Source organism: Typha latifolia, chromosome 1 (assembly GCF_019914945.1).
Source record: "Typha latifolia isolate L0001 chromosome 1, TyphaL0001v2, whole genome shotgun sequence".
In the NCBI taxonomy this organism is placed as follows: Eukaryota; Viridiplantae; Streptophyta; class Magnoliopsida; order Poales; family Typhaceae; genus Typha; species Typha latifolia.
The window spans coordinates 7,158,761-7,182,318 of NC_133086.1; the positions used below are offsets into that span (position 1 = coordinate 7,158,761).

Here is a 23,558-nt window from a genome sequence, read left to right on the forward strand (position 1 = left end):
TTCCATGCTTGGTCTTGGTGGCTAGTAATTTGGAGATAAAGTCCAAAACTAAGATGAAGATGGAGCCATGGAGGAATGAGGATGGCCCATTTAGCATCTCACCCGAATTGCCCATTAAACCCAGCCACTAACCCGTGCTCTCACAGGCCGATGGGTGGTAACAAGCTAGACTATTCTAGCCCAGCCCGACTTGACTCACTCATGGGCGGGTTGGCGAACATAGCGACCAGCTCGATTGGCTCGATAGGCCTGGCCTACCCGATGATTACCTCTACTTTGGCTCAAAGCATTGTGCTCAATCTAAGCCAAGTCGGAAGCAGACTTAAGCCAAGCTTGCCTTGATTCAAGTCAGCCGGCCAAGTGCAAGAGGAAATTTTTTTTAGATTTAATTACACATATTTCTCCTAAATTATAACTATTTTTCACGTACACATCTTAACTTTAATTTAACCATGTAGACATCTTGACCTAAAAAAATTCTTAATTCAAATATTTCATATAATTACTTTTTTTTTTCTTATTCCAATAGGTCTATACGGATGTTTTTCTTATTTCAGAGATTTTATATGAATTAATAAAAAAGTTTAGGGAGTGTATAATATGCATGAAAATATAATAATTCAGGGGGACTAAGTGTAATTATGATTTTTTTTTAATATTTACCCAGTTAGCTAGCTAATATAAAAATAGTTTATCAAAATTCAAAGACAAAAATTAGCATCCCAATCTGAAGAAAAAGAGGAGTTATCTCTGATCTAACATCTTCGAGTAAACAGCATCAGTTTGATATTTAGTATTGCTTTACGTTTTAAGTGCACTAAGGGGTCATCTCATCTGGTTGTATTTCATAACATTGTACTTGTTAAACACATGTTCATTAGTTAGTTATATTTTATAACGGCGTATTTAGTAAACAAGTATTTAATTAGAGGAGAGTAGAGAAAAGAATTTGGTGCACCAAATTAAACAATAATTTTTAGATTAAATACAGTGTCTAGAAAAACTCTTTAACCAAATAGCTCCTAAATAAATTATTATTACAAATTAATAGATGTTAATTCATTTCTACCTTGGATCCTTCGTAACGCACAGATCATGCTCATTCGTGAATCTCGAGGCTCTGAAGAGTCATAGCCGCACGATCTTATATTTGGCAATCCTAAACGAGGTCTCATATATCGTTCTCTTTCTCGCTCGGCAATCGGCATCTCTCGCCATAACGGGTAAGGCTCTTGCTCCGCTAAAACCCTAGATTTCCACACTAGATCTGCTTTAATTCGAGCTTTCCTTTGATTTCTTTCGCCTGCCTCTTTCGATCGATCTAAAGATCAATGTCGAAAGGAAACGGTCCATCGGGGATGGAGATTGACGATGCCAAGTCCGTCGCTGTTGAGCAGATCGCTCCCAAATTCTCGATCAATGGTTATTTCCTATTACTTTTCGTGTCTTCGTGATTTTGTTTTTTTCTTGTTATTTTAATCGAATTTAAGGCATAGCTTGCTTATGTAGTTCCGTAAATTGGCCTTGATTCTTGTGGATTTCGCAGTGTTGCAGCTTCTCAAGTCAGCGCAGATGCAGCACGGATTGAGGCATCGAGATTATACGAGATATAGGTATCTCTCCCTCTTATTACATGTAATGTTAGGAGAAGTTTTCGGTTGCGTATATGGTCTGTACAGATTTGCCATCTCGTCTCTTTAACTATAAGTCTATAACTCTCTACTAGTCTGGATCAGAAGCATTTGTGTCTACCTTGATTTTTTGGTCTGGATTATACTAAGATATCCTGCTCGCAATGTTAATATATATATATATATATATATATACATATTACATTTGCGACAGTAATTTAGTACATTTTGAGGATATATGGGTTGCATCTGGATAGGTGCCTAGACAACGCATTGTTAGTTTTAATTTTGTTATAATGGTTCAAAGTTTCAGTTTTGACCCCTAAAAGAATAATTAGTCCGAAATAGAATGGTTTTAGCCTATTGTCATATGAAATAACTGTCAAAACAAAAAATCTTAATAGTTTTGGCCTTAATCAATGAGTTTCAGCTGTTACTGTTATGTCTAAGCCTCTAAGGTGAAACTTCAAACCACTTATATCCTCTTAGTCCCTTTACTATGGACTCTGTGGCACTTCTTATATGTGCAACTTTCTCTTAAAGCATCTGATTACTTTCAGGAGATACTGTACTGCGAGATTGAGAAGGCTGTACAAGTCACTGAAGTTTACTCATGGTCGTGGTAAATTTACTCGGAAGGCCATTACTGAGTCAACCATCACAGAAGTGAGGTATGTACCACTTTCAAAGGCCCAACATTTTCAGCTGGTCATGTTCTGTAACTGTACTTTGTGATGCCTAAGTTGTTTTGTAACTCCTGTATGATTATTCTCTGATTAATGTATGCTAAAACCCTTAAAAGAACTGCCATAAGATACATGAATAAAGATGATTAAAGTAGCACGGGAATCCTATGCTTATGTTAATTGATTTTTAACTGGAATCCTCTGAAATTGTCTTGATATTTAAATTGTCCCAGAGATCCTGTATGACTATGTGTGCCTGAGTATACATATGCTGATTCCAGACAAAGGATAATTATAGCTTCTCCAATGCAGGATATAGCACCAGTCATTCTTTAAGAATCTAGCTGTATTTAGATAGGTGGTTTTTAAGAAATGTCTGTTCTTTGACTTTCTCTCCAAGAAACAAAAGTAATTCTTCTCTTATTTTTCTTTTCCCCTTTAAAGTTTAAGCCAAAGGTGCAATTTTTTGCTGCAAGACATTACTTCTTGATCGGAAGAAAAAATTTCTTTTAGTTTGTTTGGGTATCTATGCTTCATGATTTGCTTATCCAGAATTTGATACTTCAATAATGACCTTTGTCTATTTTGTGTTCTGTAGACTTTAATAAATGGTATGGTTTTATTTGCAAATGAAGAAAAAGAACTCTATTACGATCTAAGTAACTTTGTCTTTGGTTTGTTTTTGGATATGCAAAATGTTAACTTTTGTCTGACATGAAAGGGAATTGCTCCATAAACTGATTTTGTCTTGACCTGGCACTCTTTTCTGTTATTTTTTTTCTCTAATAAACTGGATTAATAAATGAAATCAAGTAAAATTGTGCAGAAGTGTAAAGCCTGTACTAACAACTTTAGCCAGAAGGTAGGTTCTTAGAACCAATAAACTTTGTGAAGGAAATAGAATTAAATGGAATAAGAGAAACTTCTGTTGCTATTGGCTTTCGAGAAGTAGCCCACTCTAAATTATCATCTTGCTGAACCCATAAATCAGTCTACCTTTTCTATAAAAGATTGTTAGCAGTCCTGCTGCTCCAGATTATATATTCAAAGCATATTTACAGCTCTGGTTCTAAAACTTTCAAGAGCACTTATCTACCAATTATTTCCTTATTTCACGCTACGATCATTAGTTTTTATAAAAAAATGTATTGTCTACCTGCAATCTACTGCAAGGTAAAGAATGTTAGATTCTTGTGATGCAATGTAGCTCATTTTGCATCATAAAATTGAAGAACTTATGCTAGACAAGCAAAATTGTCCACTTATAGTTTCGTTTGCTTGCTTTTTTTTTTAGATGCTTGGGGCAGATCTCATTTTTGCACTACTAAGTATTAACTTGGCAAAGAATACTCAGTCTCTGTCCAATATAACTGCTAAGAAATTTTAGTTGTAAATTGTTATCATAGGATCTGATCTAGCAGAAGCTGTATATTTGCCAATATAATAGTACACTAGTTAAGTGCTGATAGAGAGATACAAATATTCTTGCTCATGCATCATGTATTGGTGCAGGTTTCTCCATATAGTTCTTTATATGGCTGAAAGAGCATGGAGCCATGCCATGGAAAAGAGACAATTAGCTGATGGACCAAATGCACGGCAACGCATCTACTTGCTTGGTAGATTGAGGAAGGCAGTTAAGTGGGCTACACTCTTTTCCCAGTTATGTGCTGCCAAAGGAGACTCCAGAACTTCTCTAGAAGCAGAGGTATTTATTTTAACTACTCAATTGTGTCTACCTTCATTGTTGCATCTGTCTCTCTGTATCAAACAACTTTGCTGACATTTTTGAAATATTTTCATTGTTTGATATGATATTATAATGATGTCCTTTCCTTTCTTTTTTAAGAAAAGGCTAATTGATGGTTCTAAATTAGATTATGTTCTTTCATATGTAACTCTGTTAGGTTTAGACAGAATGTCTAAGTTGTTTCTCGTGGAGCACTTACTAGTTTATTGTGTCTGAGCGCATGGAACACAACATAATAAACTATTAAATGTAGTGCTCAAGTACTTGGAGACCTAATCACCGGTAAAACGAGTTTTTGTTTTTTTTTCATTTTTGTCTCTACTTAGGATATTGTGTGTCATCAAAGAGCCCAAAGATTCATGTGATGAGCTTGATATTAGTTGAAGTCTCACCCTTTGTGTGTCTTAAGCAAGGGCATGGTTTAGTTACAAATTTTCAGGTGCAAAGAAATGTCCCAGATTCCAAATGTTCAGCATGCTTAGAGGTTAAGATTTAAAGTGGGTCAAACTACCCTTAGTTGGTTTGGTACTTTTAAGTGCCTGAACAAGTTCAGATTGCTAACATGGCTATAACCGATTATTCACTTGACAAGTTTACTGGAAACACATTGCTTTTCGTAAGCCATTATGTTTGCTGTGGTGATTGGTTCTCAAGGTCAAATCTACTGTGCTCGTTTCCATAGTGAAAATAAATCTGTTTTAAGGAACTTGCATTTCGGTTATATCTATGAAATCTCTATAGGACAAAGTTCCATACTCATATTCTATGCTAAGGAGCAAATGGAAGTGAATATTTTACGAACTTATTAATAGATATCTCAAATAGGAGATTAATGAGTTTTGCATCAGATCATGGACGAATATTTTGGATTCTAGTCCATCATATATAGTGGTAAATTCCACTGTGGTTTAGTTTAGCCACAATTGTTAGACTGTTAGTTTGTGAAGCATGGATAATGATACGGGATACGAGGATACGGAGATACGGATACGGGGATATGGTAAATTTTTAAAAGTAGGATATGGATACGACATGGATACACCAATAAATAAATAAATAATATAATTTTGATTTATTGTCAATCAATATAACATATGGTAAAAAATGATTATCCCATAAATGATAAGATAAAAGAAAAGAAAGTTACATATTTAAATATCTACATGCCTAAAATTTTAGAATAATATTGTAATAGAAATTGATATGAAACTTAAAATGTTAGTGAAACATTAAAACCTAATTCAACTATTAGTCTACAACTTATTTAGATCTTTAAATCAGTTTCAAGTTATATGTTTAATTCATTGTCAAATAAACAAAACCTTAAGGTATCATAAAGGATTAGAAAATGGTATATACATATAAAGTATATTTTTATATCATCTTTTAGCACAAAAAGAAAGAAAAGGTAAAGGATTGGATGATCAAGAAATGTATGGGAGTTGTATCGGAGCCGTATCGGAAAATTAAAATTAATTTTTTTAATTCGGATACTCCTCCGGCCGTATCCGATACGTATCGGGCTGTATCGGTATCCGATATGTATCGGATACTGGTACAGAGGGGCAAATTAAGTATCTGTGCTTCATAGCTGTTAGTCATGCAAGAATCATGTGGATATGTTTTTATGTCTGTGCATGTATCTATTTGAACCTTATGTGTTTTTTTTTTCTTCTGTTATTGTAATCCTATTATTAATTCATCATATTTTGTTGTATAAATTTAGTCTTAGCAGATTTTGACTGATACGATATGTCATAGAATTTGGTTCTACTTAATTTCTCTTTCTTTTATCTTGGATCTAATATTAAGAAATAAAATTTTCCTAAGCAAACTATGGCTTTTGATGTGCAGGCATATGCTTCCTATATGAAAGGAACTTTGTTATTTGAGCAAGATCAGAACTGGGGAATGGCATTAATGAATTTCAAGAATGCCAGGTATATTTTTGGCCTCGCATACTTGCTTCACATGGATGCTTAACTTATTTTGCCTCTCAAGTATGTCTGCACTTTATGTTACTGTTGATACTGGGAGCTGTTGCCCTCTAGAGAACCCTTTGATACTTTGATGACGAAGTCCTCAATCAGGGTGTGCTGTTTCTTTTTTTTTTTCTGTTTATTTGGACATTAGCATAGTCAGCTTCTAGAATTCTCCCATTATTTGTGGAAAATTTTCACCATTAGCCCCAAAAATCATTTTCTCACTGAATGTCTTCTGCAGGTAAATCTACTGTTGACTTACATATTTTTGTTCACAGGGCTGTCTATGAAGAGCTTGGGAAGTATGGCACTATAGAAAATCAAGTTTTATGCCGCGAGCGTGTTGAAGAACTCGAACCAAGCATCAGGTACTGTTTACACAAAGCTGGTGAGTCAAAATTACAAGCTTCTGAACTTCTAGACATTGGAGAAATGGAGGGGCCTGCCTTGGACCTTTTCAAAGCAAAATTGGAGGTATTTTCTTTTCCTGGTACTAAAAGCTCTACCTGTTTAGCCAAAAGATGTTATCTCATAAATGAGTTTTATCTTAAATAAAACTCCAAGTATATAGGATAATGATCTTCACATTTAGGCTAGGTAACATCTTACTGCTTGTGCATTTGGACTCCTATATGTTTCACTTGTTCTTAGGTGAACACTTTTAGGGATTATGGCGCGTTTTGCACAAATTTATGAAATTATGATTTTGCATACTTCATCATTTACGGACAGGGCCAACACATGGCTCTGGGGTTTTGCTTATTGAGGGCTTAACCTTCCAACACTAGAAAGCCTCTAGTCTAGCTTCAGGCAGGCCCTAATAAGAGACACTAGTGTCCACATGCATGTGTGTGTGTGAGAGAGTGAGAGAGAGATGCATATACACATGCATGTGGACACTCTTGGTCAGTATTTTGGAAGGCGCTGGAGGCGGCTGCTCTAACTGGGCAGCTCACCAGCCACCCAACAAACTTGGAATATGGTTGGGAAATGGTTGACGGGGATGTCTTGGCGGTCCGCCTTGTCACCTGGCAGGCCGGGTGGCCTGCTATGGTGTTGGAGCGTGTTATCTCCTCTCTCTCTTGAGCGATGGCAAGTGCCTGACCCATTTTGGGAGATGTTGAGGTGGGCGAGAGACGGAGAGAGCAACATGGAAGTCGAGGAGAGGAAGTGAGAGAGATTTGTTGTAGTTGAGGGAGAGAGGGAGGTATGAGAGATTGGGAAGTGTAGTATAGTATGGAAGTGAAAGAAATAAGATTAGAGAGGGGGTTGTCACCCTCTCTTATCACTGGTGAAAAGAAAAGAGTGATGAGATATGATGTGACATGAGAGAACAACTGGACAGCTTATATATTAAAAAATGTTGGACCACTTTGGCATACACCTTGGCACTCGCCTTCCACCTAGACGTTATGCGCTGGTGTGACCGTTGGCAATTCGCGACCGCCTTTTAAAACATTGCTCTCAGTGTTCCATGACATAAGGATATTTTAAAAGTGTCCGTACACATGACAAAATGATATTTTAAAGTGCTTTTGAATTAAAATTAAGGGTGCTTGAAAGATGTCATCGTGATCTTAAGATATTATATTTTGAAGTTCTCTCTATTGTAAATTTCAGGCAGTTATGGCTGAGGCAAGATCACACCAGGCAGCATCCATGACAGAGTTTTACTGGCTTGGTCATAGTTTTCCTATCAATAATGCCAAGACACGTGTCTCCATTCTGAAAGGTTTGTGTTTTTTATTCATAATCTGATGGAGTTTTTATGAAAAGAAGAGTGTAATGTAGACCTTTCAAGTTCAGATCTTAATCCAACTAGCGTACTACTTACAAAGATTTGGAATGTTTTTGTTCATGACACCATTGGTATTCTTAAAAAGATAGTCACTTTTGATCTGACGATTTGCAAGATGCCAAGGATTTCTGTGCTTCATGCTTTTGGCCCATGTTATAATATTTCTTCATGTTAGGTCTGAATAATTGGAGATTTTTTTTTCAGCTTTAAACTTTGTTGTGAATATTAAATTGATCATTGATTCATGCAGAATTGCAGATCTATTTTTTTATCGATGGTTGGATACTAGTCATTTTGTTTCTGATATTTAATGACACATTCATAATAGAATGGAGTATATTTATCTCAAAAGTATTAAGTTGTCTAGAATCTTATGATTTTCAGGATGTTCATTCTTTCCCGAACTTTTGTTTTATGTGGTGTAAACTACCTTTTTATAGTTCCCTGTGCTTGCTTTGTGAATATATCTGTATGTACATGCACTTAACACATATAGGTCCACTCAATTGTGCACTCATATTGTCGGATATCATGCATCCATGTTCATTCATCCTTGTAGGGTCGTATGTACTCATTGGCATCTTTGAGGTGACTTCCTTTCAAGCTACTGATAAGCATGAATTCTATCAATGGTTCAGCCATATTTTGCAATGATCTGATTACCTATGGGCATAGGATTGCAATTGGGTGGTAAATAATTTGGTTATTGTTTGAATCAGAATACATTATTTAGCCTGTTATTATACCTTTTACTTTTTTAACATTGCACTTGGCTTTCATAATATCTATTTCTTTTATAATTTTTTGCTTACTTGGGAAATATGATCAGCTCAGGAGCTGGAGAAAGATCTACATGGTTCAGCAGATTCACTTCCAGCAGAGAAAAAACTTGTCATGTTTGACAAAATTTTTTCTGCATATCATGACGCTAGGACCTGCATTCGTAATGACTTGGTATGTGACTGTTATGAAACAGGAAAATTTTGTGTTAAACATGATTGTTGGTGCAGTAATTATTTTTTACAAAGGAATCGATGAGGACAATATCTTATACATTTTTCTTGCCAATGTTGTTTACAATTTTAGGTTGCTGCAAGCAATAATGAGAATGTAAAGGATGATCTCAATGGCCTTGATAAGGCTGTTAGTGCTGTACTAGGACAAAGAACAATAGAGCGTAATCAGTTGCTAGTTACTATTGCTAAAAGTAAATCCACAAAGAATCGAGATGATAAGGGTGAAAAGATTACGAAGCCAGAAGAGCTTGTCCGTTTATATGATCTTTTAATACAGGTATTCTTCTATGCATTTGAGATCTGTTCATCTAGTACTTGTTCCCCTTCTGCATGCATTGTTTTATTTTACATCTTTAATATTGGCAGAATACAACAGATCTTTCCGATTTGGTTAGCTCAGGTAGGGATAGGAATGCTGAAGAAGTCGCATTTGCTGAAGAATACATTCTTAAGGGCTTGATATTTCGAGCAGAAAGGTTTGTTATCTTTGCTCTTGGAAATTTTGATTCATTTTAGGACTTGCTACTTACCATTACCCAATGATTAAGTCTCTTTATCTTTTCTCTGCATATCATCGTAAGTGTAAATGTGTAATAATCATGACATCATCTGTTTTTATACTTATTAGCTTTACCCTCTAATAACTGTTTGCTACTTGTGCTCCGTCATCTCTGTCCCCATCCTCCACTATGACTGCATTGAATTCAAGTAGTTCATTATTGATAATAGATAACTACACTTTGTTAGAGAACAAGATCTTTAAAAGAACAAATTTTCCTTTTCTGCTCTTACCTCTGAGTCTCTGATTACTGCTGTCATCTATGGGTGATAATGTGATATGCATTAATGCATGTGTGCATGTGATAGTTACAACCGTCAGACAGGTTCCTGAAGCAAAATTTCCTTCTTTGTTTAGGATTGGCATGAAAGGGTGTTTGTTTCTTGTTTTCCTATCTTTTAAGCTCATGAAATTCTTTCTCCTATCGACATATGAATTGATAAGTATCTTATCAATATTCACTTCGTTCTGAAATTGATCTGATTAGTGTTTACCTGAGTTGGCCTTATTTTTTCTCTTCCTTTTATGATTTGACTGATAATATCTATATAATGCTGTGATTTATTTTGAGTCCTGATATATCATACTTCTACTTTGTGAAATCTAATTCACTTCAGAGTTATTTATCTTATATTTGCTGACATATCAACTTAAAAAATGCTCTCTTCTTTTTTTATACTTGATATGCCATGGATCATAATCTGACATAAGATGAGGATTATCTTAAAATGCTTTATTGCATGAACTTTCAAATGCGTCGCTTAAATTTTCTCTTATATATCTTTTTTGAAGTATCAAGAACAATAACCATTATAAAAAGGATGCAGTGCTTAGCAAGTTTTCATCTGCAATTACTAGTCTTTCAGCATATAGTTAGTTATAATACATTGTAAATATGGAGGAAAAATTAGTAGCAAAACCTTGCATGGACAATTAGGTTATAATACATTGTAAAAATGGACATCATGCTCATGTTTAACTCATAAAGAGACCCGTTACATTTTTATCCAAGCTCTATAATTATCTTGATCATTGTTTTTCTTTTCCTATTATGTTGTGCTTGGTCCAACATTGTATGCAAAATGTCATCACGATTCATGACATATGATTGGCGTTAGACTTATCTTTGAAAATGTTGTAGGTGCTTCTATGTTGCTAAATCCTATAGTTCAGCTGGAAAAAGAACTGAAGCATATGCCTTATTTTGCCATGCTCACTCTCTTGTGGACATTGCTTCTAAAAAACTTCAGACGACAAATAATCCTGATAAGGTATGTTATAAACTAACTGCTAATTTGTCATGCAATCTGTTGTGCTATACATGTTTATTCTGTTGACACATGACCTAGATAGAAAATAATTACTTTCATCAGTACGATAGATGATACAATGATAAAAAGGGCTTGAAAAGCAACACGTATAAGTCAGAGAAAGGTAGAAAAAGAAGTTCCCTTTTCCAAAATGTAAGTTATTGGAATGGCATGATGGAACACTTGCTATGCAAGGCCACTGTAGCATGCTTGACAAAGCTGACGAGATTTTTTTTTATTGGGTAACATGGACAATGTGGTTCTAGAAAATTACTTCAGCTTTGTTAATTTTTGTCTACACTGATTGACTTACACCTTTGCCTTTAATTATTATTCCTTTTGTTCTTTCTCCATTGACAGATAAGTTATTGAGGCATTCAGCTTTCTAAATGGTTCATCTGTTAAAAGATCATGACCTTGTCCATCAAAAGCAAATTATTTTTGCCTTTTTTTATTGAGTCTTATAAAGTGGATAGAAGGCTAGAATGTTTTACTTAACATTTGGAGGCGTAGTGTTTTTGACGTTTAGTAGAAAGTAAAGAACATTTTCCAAGATCCATTGCTTGATTTTGGAGGCATAATGAGTTTTCGACAATTCTAGCTAGTCTGTCCAGTTCTGTTTTACAAGAAAATGATTGCTATCTTTTAGTCTTTGCATTTATTAAGTTTTCAGCTTACTGCATACCGGCACTCAATATTTTTAACTGCACTTTCATCTTTTAACTTTTTAAGAAAACAACGGAGATCTCTTACAACATTGAATGAGTATAATCATTCTGACTTCTGGTTGTTGGTTCTTTTTCTTTTCTCGATTACTTATAACAATGAAAGAATAAATAAAGGGTTGATGCCATAGTTATAAATAAGAGGCTCAGTGCTTAAAACTATGTGGTTATTTCAATAGCAGAAGGGATTGTTTGATGCATAATATAAAGTATAAACAAGCTGAGTAGATCTTTTTCTTTTTTTGGTGTTCAACGCATACGTCATTAATTCCTGATACAGGTAGGTTACCTTTCACTTTTCTGTTCACATCACCTAAGAATTTCTCATAGTAAAAGAAGTTTCTAACCTTGTCTTTGCAGGCATTACTCAAAGAGCTTAAGGATCTATCTGACAATTGTAGAGCCAACAGTTGTATAGAACACGCAGCAGGGATTATGGAGGAGGAGAAGATTCCTGAAAGACTTTCTAAAGGAGTCTCAACTTTATCGTTGAATGGAGAAGGAAAGAAGGTACTTACCTAGGATGCACAAACAACTAATATAGCAAATATATTAGTAAAGATGTTCTTTTTTATTGTGGTGACTGCAAACAAGCTATTGATTCTATCTGGATGATCATATGTGATGGCAACTAAATTTTTCTGACCGAACTTGATCAGTTACTCAAGTGCAGAATTTCATTTTAGTACTGAAAATTGCATATGATGTTCAGGTTATCTGTACATCAGGTGTTTACAACTTCTATTAACATTTGTGGCTGGCTCATTTTGCAGGAAGAGAAGTTCCTCTTGGAAAGACTTGATGTTTATGAATCAGTTCTGGGTGATCCAAACTCAAAGAGCACTCCACATATAGATCGCTTCCCTCCTCCATTCCAGTCAGTTCCTTGCAATCCTATTGTACTTGACATCGCCTACAACTCTATCGAGTTTCCGTCTTTGGAGAATAGAATGAAGAAAGACAAGAAGGGCTTATTTAGCAGATTATGGCGATAGATGTCCATTGATTTTGGTATGGGATGGAAAAGATTATCTCCTCACTCCTTGCTGTTCAATTTCATCACTAGTTTGGCATGATAATTTATGGGCTTTGCTCATGTTGCCTCTCCTGCTTCTATTCCTTTTCTGATTTTGCTAGTGAAGGGATAAGATTGATGCCAGTTTATTTTTCAGAACTGAAGTCCTGTCATATACTTGAATATGAGAAAGTGAGGTATTAAAGGAACTTTGCACATGTAAACAATCGTGAATCTGCGGGAATGTTTCTTTTTCTTCTGTGTTAGGTTCTTCTAAATTTTAACTGAACCTTGCGAACTTTGTCGAAAAATCTTTCTTAATGCGTTCTATAATTGGAGTTGACTCTGCTTTATTGATGCCTTTCATCTGAAATGCCCATCGATCTCGTCAAGTCATCTCACTTTACATTGGTGGTGGTTACACCCGAGACAGAGTGCATCTCATTCCTGAACTTATCTGCAAATTAACTTTATTCTTTCGAAGTCAATAGAAAAAATATATAATCTAATTGGAAGGGTAGAAGTGCAACCAAGAAAGTTATTCGTTTTCATCAACAGCGTTTTAGACTTTCTACCAGAAAGTTTGAAAACTTATCCATTGATAATTCTCTATCAGGAGCTTATAATATTATAATTATTATATTTACTAATCCACAATTAGAATAAAATGGGTGTTTGGTCTAGTGGTATGATTCTTGCTTTGGGTGCAAGAGGTCGCGAGTTCGATTCTCGCAACACCCCATTTTGAAAAACTCCCGTTAACATTGTCCTTTATTTTTTAGTTACATCCTACAAATTGCATACGTTCAACATCATGAGGGTAATTTTATTTTTGAACAGAGTCGATTATCGTTCTTCTTTTCCAGAGTCAACACAAGCTTACTAATAACTTCTCAACAAGAATAAAAAAGGAAAATGCGACATACATCAATACAACCTTTTTCTTTTCTCTCTTTATATATGACCCACATCTAGAGCAGAGCAAAAAGAGCACCAGCAAACCCAACTCAATGTGTTCTCTTGTACAAGAAAAGAAATGAAGCATAAATATCATGGTTTGCATGTAGAGTTCACCATTAATTAGTATGCACTGCTCCTATATATCTTTCTTTTAATGCTTTGTCTGCCACTAAAACTCTACAGTGGAGTATGATTGCAGGCAGAGAGAGACAGCTTGAAGTGCCATTTACTAAGAACATCAATATCAATCCCAACTTCCAGTTGCCACCTTTGTTCCCACGCCGTGGTTTAATGCATGCAGGTGTTCTCACATGGCTTGTCCAATAAAAGAACAAAAGCCGCCATCTTTTATTATTATTTAAATAATATAAATATATAAATTTAATCATGTTAGTGATATTAATTTAATTTTAATAAAAATTATATGGTTGGAGAGCTCCCATTGAGATATTTAAAATAAGACTAATTTTAAATAGTTTTAAAATTAAAATATAAATATATTTAGTATTTAATTTAAAATTTTCTAAAATAATTTAATAGTAGGTTTAGTTTGAATGTTTAAATAATTAATTAGTGTATTAATATAAATGTAATTAACAAAAAATGTTGTATAACTTTATAGGATAAGTTTAGAGCTCTAAAAATTCTGATTGGGCTTAGAATCCAATATAGAGCTCCATTGGAACAATTGGGCTCCATATTTAGAGATTTAGTACATGGTTAAAGATGCTCTAAAGGTGGGTTTTCTTTTTCTTTCCCAGCCTGGAGAACCTTCTTTCTTGTAAAATGTTAAAAGTTAATCAGGAGAAATATGCCAAACAATTGACAAAACGAAGATTATTTGACATAATCTTTGCAATCCAAGATTAATAAGTTAATTAGGTGAGTGTCTAAGATTGATTATATGAAATGCCTATCCTTTTTAAATTATTATTTAGAAAAGATAGCTAAGTAGCCATTACAAAACCCTCTCAAAAGAACACCCCCAACCTATTCTAGGAGAAGATGTTGTCAGGATGGTCAGCGAAGTATACACCCAGAAAATTGGTTTGATTAGATTATAAGCATGATTAGCTAGCCAATCTACTGATTAGCCTCTGTATAAATTTGAATAAAAGAAATTTCATCACAGTGAGGTACAATGGTGTAAATATCTTCAATAACTAATAGAGTGAATGATCGATCCCTGGCATATCCAACTTTCTGACTATGATGTCTCCTGGAAGCCACACCTTCTGCAGTCCCATCCTTGAAGCCCACGCTTCACTGAATAGCATCTAAATAGATAGAAACTGACATGCCCATACAGAAATACAACAACTAGATGAGGTTTTTTTTTTTAAAAAAGAAAAAGAATCAACTGATTGAGATTTGATCTATCTTCTTATGGCTTCAAGGCTTTCCTGCACCAATAAGAGGATCCACATCCTCTGGTTCCTACAATACCACAGTAGACTTTTTTTTTGATTAGATGAGCTGAGAATCAACTAGAGGTCACAAAATTTTGAGACCACATTTTACTCTCCCTTATCATGATAGAGAATGGCCTCAAACTCCTTCGATAGTGGAGCATTATTACTCGGTTCTATACTATTGACAATTTTACATCCTAATTAGGCTTATCCAATCTACCGCTCTATTGCCCTCATACCTTGTGTGCCTGCCCTCTCATCAGGTATCTGTAGTCCACTATTATTCTCCAAAGTCTCCAAAGGACCTCCTTTTCACCTTTCAAAATCTTAACCAATGCCTTTGCATATGTTCCAATAATGGCTCTCGCTCTAATGCCCGAGCCTTCTCGAAGACCCAGCAACACAGCTCAGGCTTCACTAAAGAGTTGGGAATCCTTGGCTGTAGCTTTGGCAATCACCTTCACTTGCTGGCCCTTTGCATTCCTGATGACTGCAGCTACACCACCTTAGTATTCACTATTAGAGAACACCTCATCTGTGTTGATCTTGATCCACCCCACCGGAGGTGGCACCTACGTTGTATCTCGTCGGTCTACTTGGTTATCTCTCATGATTGTCTCTTTCACTGTACTCCACAACAAAATGCACTGCCTTGATTGCTATAAGCTCCAGACTAGCCTGGCTGCCAAAACCCTAGCAAAGTTAGGGTCGGTGCAACTCAAAGTGTCTTTTTTTTTATGCCAAGGAGCTGCTTCTAGCTATATATTACTGAGCTACCGACCTATTAGCTGCATCGGAAGCAATAAGGTTACAAAATTCTGGGGGGGGTGTGTCCTAACCGATTATAACTACTAAAATCGGAGGACATGCTGGCCCTGGCCGCTGCCCAGTCAGCTACAATATTACATTTTCTCCCTACGTATACAAACCTAGTTTCCAAACATTCCTTTCCTAGTTTGAGGCATTCATGCACCATATTTCTGATGCGCCAAGGACTATGCTCCACTTAATGACCTCCTGGCAGTCTAATTCAATAATCAACCTGCATTCTCTATTGGCCACCCTCAAACCCAGCCTGAATGCCCACAGTTCCGTTTCCAAAGCCGAGTTTCCCAGGCATGGTTCCCACACTGCCTGGACGAAGTCTCCCTTAGCGTCTCGAAAGACTGCCGTTGCACCTCCTTGGCAAGCTCCCGCCGTGAACGCCCCGTCGGTGTTTACCTTTATCCACCCTTATTGAGGTGGTTCCCACCTCTTGCTAATTCTCTTCCCCTTCAGTTGGCTTTCCTTGATAGTCTGCCTATGTTCTTTTGCTAAGGCTACTACCCTTCTCACCACTACTGACTCTGGCGTCATCTTCCCACTGAAAACTACCGCATTCCTCTGTCTCCAAATTGACCACAGAGTGCAAGCTATCACACCTTTAATCTTTAAGTCTTCATCTTTGTTCGATCTCCATTCTTTCGTTATCCAGTCCTGGTCTATCAAGGCACTCTCAGTCCCTTCGCTGACCCTTGGTATCTTCCATACCTCTAGGCTGTATCTGCATGCAAATAAAATGTGATCTGTCGTCTCTCGAAACAGCCCGCACATGGCGCATCTCTCATCAGTTCCAATATGGATGTATTGGAGGTAGGCTCTTGTTGGAAGCCTACCCCAGAGCAATTTCCAACAGAAGGTTCTGATCTCGGAGCCACCGGTAGCTGCCAGAGAGTCTTCCACCCTTCCCATTGCTGCTCTTGCTGAGGCTGCATGGAGGTGTATATGGCTTTCACTGATGGTATTCCCCTTGGGTGCGGCCACCATATCCACTTATCCTCAATGGTGGCAGCATCCATGGGGAAGGTAGATATCTCATAAGCCATGTCTGAACCCGCCTCCCTGCAGAGTCTCTCCATGGTCCAGTGTTGATTGCCAATGATGTCCACCACCATTAGATTTTCATCCATTAGAGGCTCTGCAAGCTCCCTAGGCTGTCTGCTCCACAGAACCTCGTGAGTCCAGGGGTCATAGGCAGCTCTCGTGTTCCTGTCATTCCCAACCAAAATGTGGCATCCCATCTTTAGTTTGCTAGTTGTGCGATTTAGAGCTCGCCACACCCAAGATGCGTTGGTAGGGCTCTTAGTCTCTCACGGGTGCAGTCTTCCGTACTTAGCATGTAGGAGTTTAACCCATGGAGCCTGCTCCTTGTTGAGAACCTTGAAGACCAGCTTACCGAGATGGGAGGTTCTCGCATCTCTAAGCCTTCTAACCCCGAGTCCACCTTGCCACTTAGCAGTTGTGACCTGTTCCCAGTTTATCAAGTGTAGCCCGCGGCCGACGCTGTTTTCCCAAAGAAAGGCACGTGCTTTTTTGGTCATCTCATCTAGGACTGCGTCCGGCAGCCAGGTACTTCCTAGCCAATATGCCGGTATCGACATCAGAGTTGCATTGATCAAGGTTAGTTTGCCGGCTTGGGAGAGAAGCTTCCTTTTCCAGCCTGCTAGTCTCTTGTCGATGCATTCCACCATGGCTTGGTGCTCCTTCGCCTTCACTCTCTTACCCGATATTAGCACCCCGAGGTATTTAAATGGCATGGCTGCCACCCACAGCCTGAGCTTCTCACTGAGTTGTTTACTTGCATCTACTCCGAACCTGGTTGGCAGGTAAATCTCTGACTTGCCGATGTTAACTCTTTGGTTGGTGATCTTCCCATATTGGTTTAGGCTATCCAGGATGCACTGGGCGTTCTCGATAGAGGCCTCGGTCATCAAGAGCAGATCATCTGCGTACAGCAGGTGAGACAACTGGACTTCTCCCACCTTGTATCCTTGTAGCTGCCCTTTGTCCACCTTCTCGTTAAGTATCCTCGACAGTATTTGAGTGACTATTATGAAGAGGTAGGGTGACAGCAGATCCCCTTACCGAAGTCCACTATGAGGTGTAATCCAGTTTGTTGGGCTCCTGTTGATAAGCAAGGCAAAGCAAGGGGACGAGATGCACGCATGCACCCATCATTGCGGCGGAAAACCCATCCGCTAGAGCGAGCCTACTACCGTCGGCCAACTTACTCGTATCATATGCCTTCTCCATGTCCATCTTGATCATCATGGTAGCCTGACCACCTTTATCTGATGCCATGGAGTGAGCGACCTCTTGCTGTTAGAGTGTTGTCACCGATGCTTCTCCCGGCTACGAAAGCCGCTTGTTCTGGACCTATAATTTTGGGAAGTACTGGCTTGAGTCGGCTGACTAGGACCTTGGCAATGATCTTATACACCACATTGCATAATGCAATGGGTCTATAGTCAGCCACCATAGCATTATGAAGGTTTCTCCCTACGATCGGGGCATAGTTGAAGAGGTAAAGAAGTGGCCAATGGCCTGGCATAGGCTTTCTCCTATGGTATCCCAATACTTGGTGTAGACTTCCGCCTGCATCCCGTCCGGGCCAGGCGCCTTGCCCCTCGGTAGTCTCCACACATGCTCTTTGATTTCCTCCGGTGTTACTGGCCTAACCAGCTCTGTTGCTTCTTCAGCCGAGATGCATGGTAGCATGGGCCACTCTTGTCTAATATGGTTGTGCTCTTCCGCTGTGCCTCAGAACCCTTGGTAAAAAGGTGTGAAGGCTTGGCAGACTTCTACAGAGTCCTGAATCCATCTCTCGCCCTCGCCCATTATTCCAGGGATCTGGTTGTATTGTCTACGTATGGTAGCAGAGATGTGGTAGAATTTGGTATTACGATCTCCTTCAGTTGCCCACCTGAAGTTATGAAGTTGTATCCAAATCGACGCTGTAGTGAAAGCTTCAGGAGATGGCCAAAAGTTATTGCGCTAAGGTATTAAGTTGAGAACCTGTCCTCAGATAGTCCACCAATTGGTTTCTTAGTTTTTCCAGGATCTCTGCCGAGATGCTTCCTGAGTGTGTTGAGGCTCCCTTGCTGCCAGTCGCTACAGAGGCCCAAGTCCTAGCAGGTCCCTTTTATTTTTTCTTGCCCATGTCCAACTGCTCCGACACCTTCAAGGATGACGCCCTTCTTTGGTGTACATCCTCCCCTCGCGTCGTCGCTGGTGGGGACTCCATAAAAAGAAGAAAATTTATCTCGTTTGGTGCAACTCAAAGTGTCGAATGTTTCAATTACTATTATCAATTTCTTCAAATGGGAGATCATCTGTAGCCTCGTATGCATGAATTTCAGGCAGCCATAATTTTTAGCATCACATTAAGGGCTGCCAATTCAATAAAAACAATTTCATTAAACCTAACTTTACAGCTTAATATTGTAGTTTATATAATACATTTCCCCCTTATATTTACAAGATAAAATCTAATATATATTTTAACATAACAAATTCTGATAGACGTGTATCAATTAACACAATAATTACCTATACATGTAGACCCATTCATTCCCTGCCAAAAGTTTTGCATTTATTAGGATCAACCATTCAATTGATCATCGATCGATCATGAGTGCATTCGAGAACCCAAAAGCTTGCTCTCCTCAACTTCTGCAACTATACCCTATAAGAAGTCGATAAAAATCATTAAAAAAAAATTATATTCCATCGACAAAAGCCGAAAGTCGCGTGTTAGTTGTCCTCCTCGTAGGGACGCAATGCAATGTAATACAATGCCATGCAATGGAAATATACAATGCTGCTGACTCGGATGGTGATCAACACCACTGTGTCGTTATGCTACTGATTGCTGGGTAGACATTCCTTGCACTTGCACGCCAGATTCCTTGCATGGGTCAATTCATGTTACCTATATATCAAGTTGGCGACAAAGAAATTTCCATTCTGACGACGATGTCAAAACCCCCTCTCCCCAAGGGGATAAGCACGCATCTGATCTGACTGAAAAAAAGTTTAACACCGACACACAGTTTGGAACCTTTCGGATCAAATAATGTGCCTACAAATTGGTCATAGTATATATATCATCCTGTCTGTATATTGAGGTACTGAGGAGGGGTTGTATAGTTTTATGTGTTATAAGATATATATATATACACAATATTTATAGGATTAAAGGAGAAATTAATACTGTAAACAAAGCTCTTATATGACTTCGTCTTAACCTTTGAAAAGATTTTTTATTTTGTAGAATTTGTAAACTAAAAACTATATATTTTTTTTTTCTTTCTAAACTGCAGCTGCTGATGTATGATCTGCGATATTGTAGGATTTGATAAGTACAACTCTTCTCTCCCATCATTGTCGTTGAATTTGTTATATAATTGGTAGGCCTTCTATGGCGTGTAATACTTGTCTGCCTCTTTTTTTATTTATTTTTTTCTTTCTTTCTATCAGTCCGTAAGCTACTCATAGGATAGACTAAGAGTAAACTGTTTTTGATACAGTAGAATTTTTTTTTATAATTTTAATCTATGCCATCCAATAGCTTCGACTGTTAAATTAAACAGTCTAACTACCATCCATCGGCACTGCAAAACTGTAATTGAGATTCTGATGGAGGATGGAAAATAGACATTTTAGTCTATGCAAAAGGATTCAAGATTAAAAATCTAGTCTACTCATTTATTTAAGAGATATTGATCAGAAATCAAACATTAAATTTTACTCTTAGTATGAATGCAAATTATGATGAATTCGAATTTGAACAAGATTTTGTACTCCAAATGGAAGCAAAAAAAGATTGTTATGATTCGAGAAATATCTCGACCAAATTCTATCGTTTACGCCTCATAATTAATAATTTTATTTATTTTAGAAAAGTTTTATTTTGCTTATATTTTTATTGTCTAGAAACTTGGAATTTGGTAAAGGCTTAGTTAAACTATAATTTTATGAGTCTAATTAGAAACTATTCATAAAGTTGATGCCTTCGATCTGATATTCCTCAGAATCCAGGCTTCCCTTACATCAGAAGAATCTTAATAAGGAACTGGAGGATATCAAAGCTCATGTCTTGCTCATTGAGTCATTGTTTCCTACCACTATTCCAAATTCCAGTTCTGTGAGGAAGAAATAACCAAGAAACTGAACTCAAAACAGCATTGCATGAAACCTAACTACCTAGATCTTTTGATTGCCATCTGACCTGGATCTGAATTGGATGAGATATATCTTATTGGAAGCCAAACTGGAATTGGATTCAACTTAGCTAAATTTCTCCACAAGTTGATCATCTTCTTGGTGGTGTGCATGTATCATGCATGCATGCACAAATCATATGTTATGCTAACCTTGTGGTGAAGTAATCACTGAAGAGAGAGAGAGAGAGAGAGTGAGAAAGAGTAGTTGGTACGGAAGTATTATCATCATTAAAGAAAATTAAGAGTTGTTAGTGTCGTTGTTAAATAATTGAAGCTAATGTTAGATCTGGTAGTAACCAATATTAAATAATTTTCTTCTTTTTTATTGTTCAAATACACGGCCAGAAACGCAACCTTCAAGATTATGTATGTGTGTATGTATGTATGTATGTATGTATGTATGTATGTATGTATGTATGTATGTATGTATGTACATGCAATTAGCAGTAGTTAGACCTAGCATGACTCAAGTCTAGATAAAATATAACGAAGATTAAATAAATAAAAAAGAACAGGGAGGAATCGATCTTGGACCGAGTCACATTTGCAGTCCATATTTCTCGTGTACACATCGAATACGTATACACCACCGAAACCAAGTCTCTCCGACAAGTCGCCACCTGTCGTATTCGGCCAACCTTAACGTCTGACGGAACGACGTCAATCTGTTGCCGTCCTTATTGGACTTAAATCTGACGGCGCCGTTAATGTCCTAAAGCAGACGAAGAAATGGTATATCTAGAGCTGCGTACCAGACTCTCTCTCTCTCTCTCTCTCTCTCTCTCTCTCTCTCCGTTTCCCAACATATCTTTGGAGGTTTATAAAGAGATCAGGAGATCTGTTGTCGAAAACCCTAAATTCCCTCTTCTCGATCACTTGTAGTGCGGAAACCCTAGTTCAAAGTTCTTTTTTTTTTTGCGTGCTTTGGGAGCTCCAGGAGCCGATTCGGAGGATCCTCTGCCGAAGGATCTTGAGGTTTTGAAGCGATTTCGCAGGTAAATAATCTGAATCCTGTGCTAATTTGCTGTTTCTTTGTGCTGGGATGGTGTTGTTATGTCTACTTGTTGCTTCGTGAGATTCTTTTCGGGTGAAAAGATCGAGTTTACGAATAGTATCGGTTAAAAAAATGGTTCTTTGTCTGTTCACTCTCTTGATTTGTGCGGAAAGTTTTGTTCTTTTTTCGGTTTTGGTTTGTTGGTTGTGGATACGAGTTTAAAATTTTGTTACAATTGATCAGTGTTGTTTACCTTTAGCTTATGGTGTGCGTTTGCAGTTATCTCCTGGAAAGTTTCCACCTTGTGTCGGCATCTGGAAGTAAGATCTACTGTTCGAGAATTTTACTACCCAAAATGCAATCGAAATCCAGAATACACGCAGACCCGTTTCTTTTCCAAGACCAATTTGACCGGATTCCGGATTCCATAGTTCTCGTCATCTTTAACAAGCTCGCCGATGTCCGGTCGCTCGGCCGCTGCTCCGCCGTCTCCAAGCGCTTCAATTCCCTCGTCCCCCTCGTCCACGACGTCTATGTCAAGATCGACCGCGTCGTCGCTACCGACGGCGACCCGGATGATGCCCTGAACCTGGCGCCGAAGCCGAGGAGCCTCATCTCCAATTTCCTCAAGTTCATGCTCTCCACCCTGTTGAAACCCTTCAGCCAACTCCAGAGCACCAATGGGGGTAACAAAGCACTCCTCCCCCAACTTTCGCACCACTCCCCGGCCCAAGTCCTGAAGAACTTCACCCATGTCCGCAATCTGAGGATCGAGCTTCCGGCCGGTGATGTTGGAACGGAGGATGGGGTCTTCTTGAAATGGAGGGCAGAGTTCGGAAGCACCCTTCAGAGCTGCATCGTTTTGGGTGGTACTCCTGTCGATCGAAAACCGGCTCCTTCCCATCAGGAACCTTCCCCTGGGGAAGATAATAACGGGAGCATCCCGGAGTCATTCTACACGAATGGAGGGCTAAAGTTGCGCGTAGTCTGGACCATTAGCTCCTTAATTGCTGCTTCCACAAGGCACTATCTTCTCCGGCAGATAATTAAGGAGCATCCGACGCTGAGGAGCTTGATTTTGACGGATGCCGATGGGCAAGGAACCCTAACCATGGGGGCAGAGCAGCTGAAGGAATTCAGAGAGAAACCATTGGCAGCTTCGGCATCATCCAATAGGACTCAGGTGCCAGCTTCCAACATGAAGCTTAGGTATGCGCCGTACTTGGAGCTGCCTGAGGGGATGAGAATGCAGGGCGCTACACTTGTTGCGATCAAGCCCGCAGGTGAGGGTGGTAGTGGTGGCAATAGTAGCAAGAAGGAGGTAGAAACTCTTGTTACTGGAGCCTTCGACGGCCCATTCAGAGCAGCTGTGAAGGCACTGGTCAAGCGGCGGACTTACCTCTTAGAGATGAATGGATTCTAGATAATGTAGCTTCTTGATGCAGATCTCTCTATTTTAGCTAGCAGAGTTCCTGTTTTGCTCTCATTTCTGGAACCTGCAGCAGAATCCAACTTCTGCAACACTGAGGTCTGTGATGTTGTAGTTTGTTTTATCCTTTGTTACTTTCTAGTATTCTGTACAGAAGTAATATGGATAGTTTCAATTTTATATATATATCGTATCACGTATGGATGGAGTACTTCTCCATCTCCCATGATATGTCTTTGGTTTTTCC

The 23,558-nt window shown here is 38.2% G+C and overlaps 2 protein-coding genes and 1 non-coding gene across 3 annotated transcripts; all 3 read left to right on the forward strand.

Annotated features, from left to right (window-relative positions):
- The first annotated feature begins 1,179 nt into the window (after positions 1–1,179).
- On the forward strand, positions 1,180–12,738 carry LOC140800889 (uncharacterized). Its single transcript, XM_073155802.1, has 14 exons — positions 1,180–1,223; positions 1,328–1,422; positions 1,547–1,613; positions 2,192–2,302; positions 3,830–4,025; positions 5,922–6,007; positions 6,328–6,523; positions 7,670–7,781; positions 8,677–8,801; positions 8,934–9,140; positions 9,230–9,339; positions 10,564–10,693; positions 11,818–11,967; positions 12,231–12,738. The coding sequence occupies exons 2-14, from the start codon at positions 1,332–1,334 to the stop codon at positions 12,450–12,452; spliced, it is 1,803 nt and encodes a 600-aa protein (XP_073011903.1). The 5' UTR covers positions 1,180–1,223; positions 1,328–1,331; the 3' UTR covers positions 12,453–12,738.
- A 403-nt stretch (positions 12,739–13,141) lies between these two features.
- TRNAP-UGG (transfer RNA proline (anticodon UGG)) lies at positions 13,142–13,213 on the forward strand. Its single transcript has one exon. It is a non-coding gene; the product is annotated as a tRNA-Pro (tRNA).
- Positions 13,214–21,602: 8,389 nt separating this feature from the next.
- On the forward strand, positions 21,603–23,558 carry LOC140780741 (F-box protein At4g18380-like). Its single transcript, XM_073126481.1, has 2 exons — positions 21,603–21,883; positions 22,162–23,558. Exon 2 carries the CDS (start codon positions 22,238–22,240, stop codon positions 23,303–23,305), a length of 1,068 nt encoding a protein of 355 aa, XP_072982582.1. The 5' UTR covers positions 21,603–21,883; positions 22,162–22,237; the 3' UTR covers positions 23,306–23,558.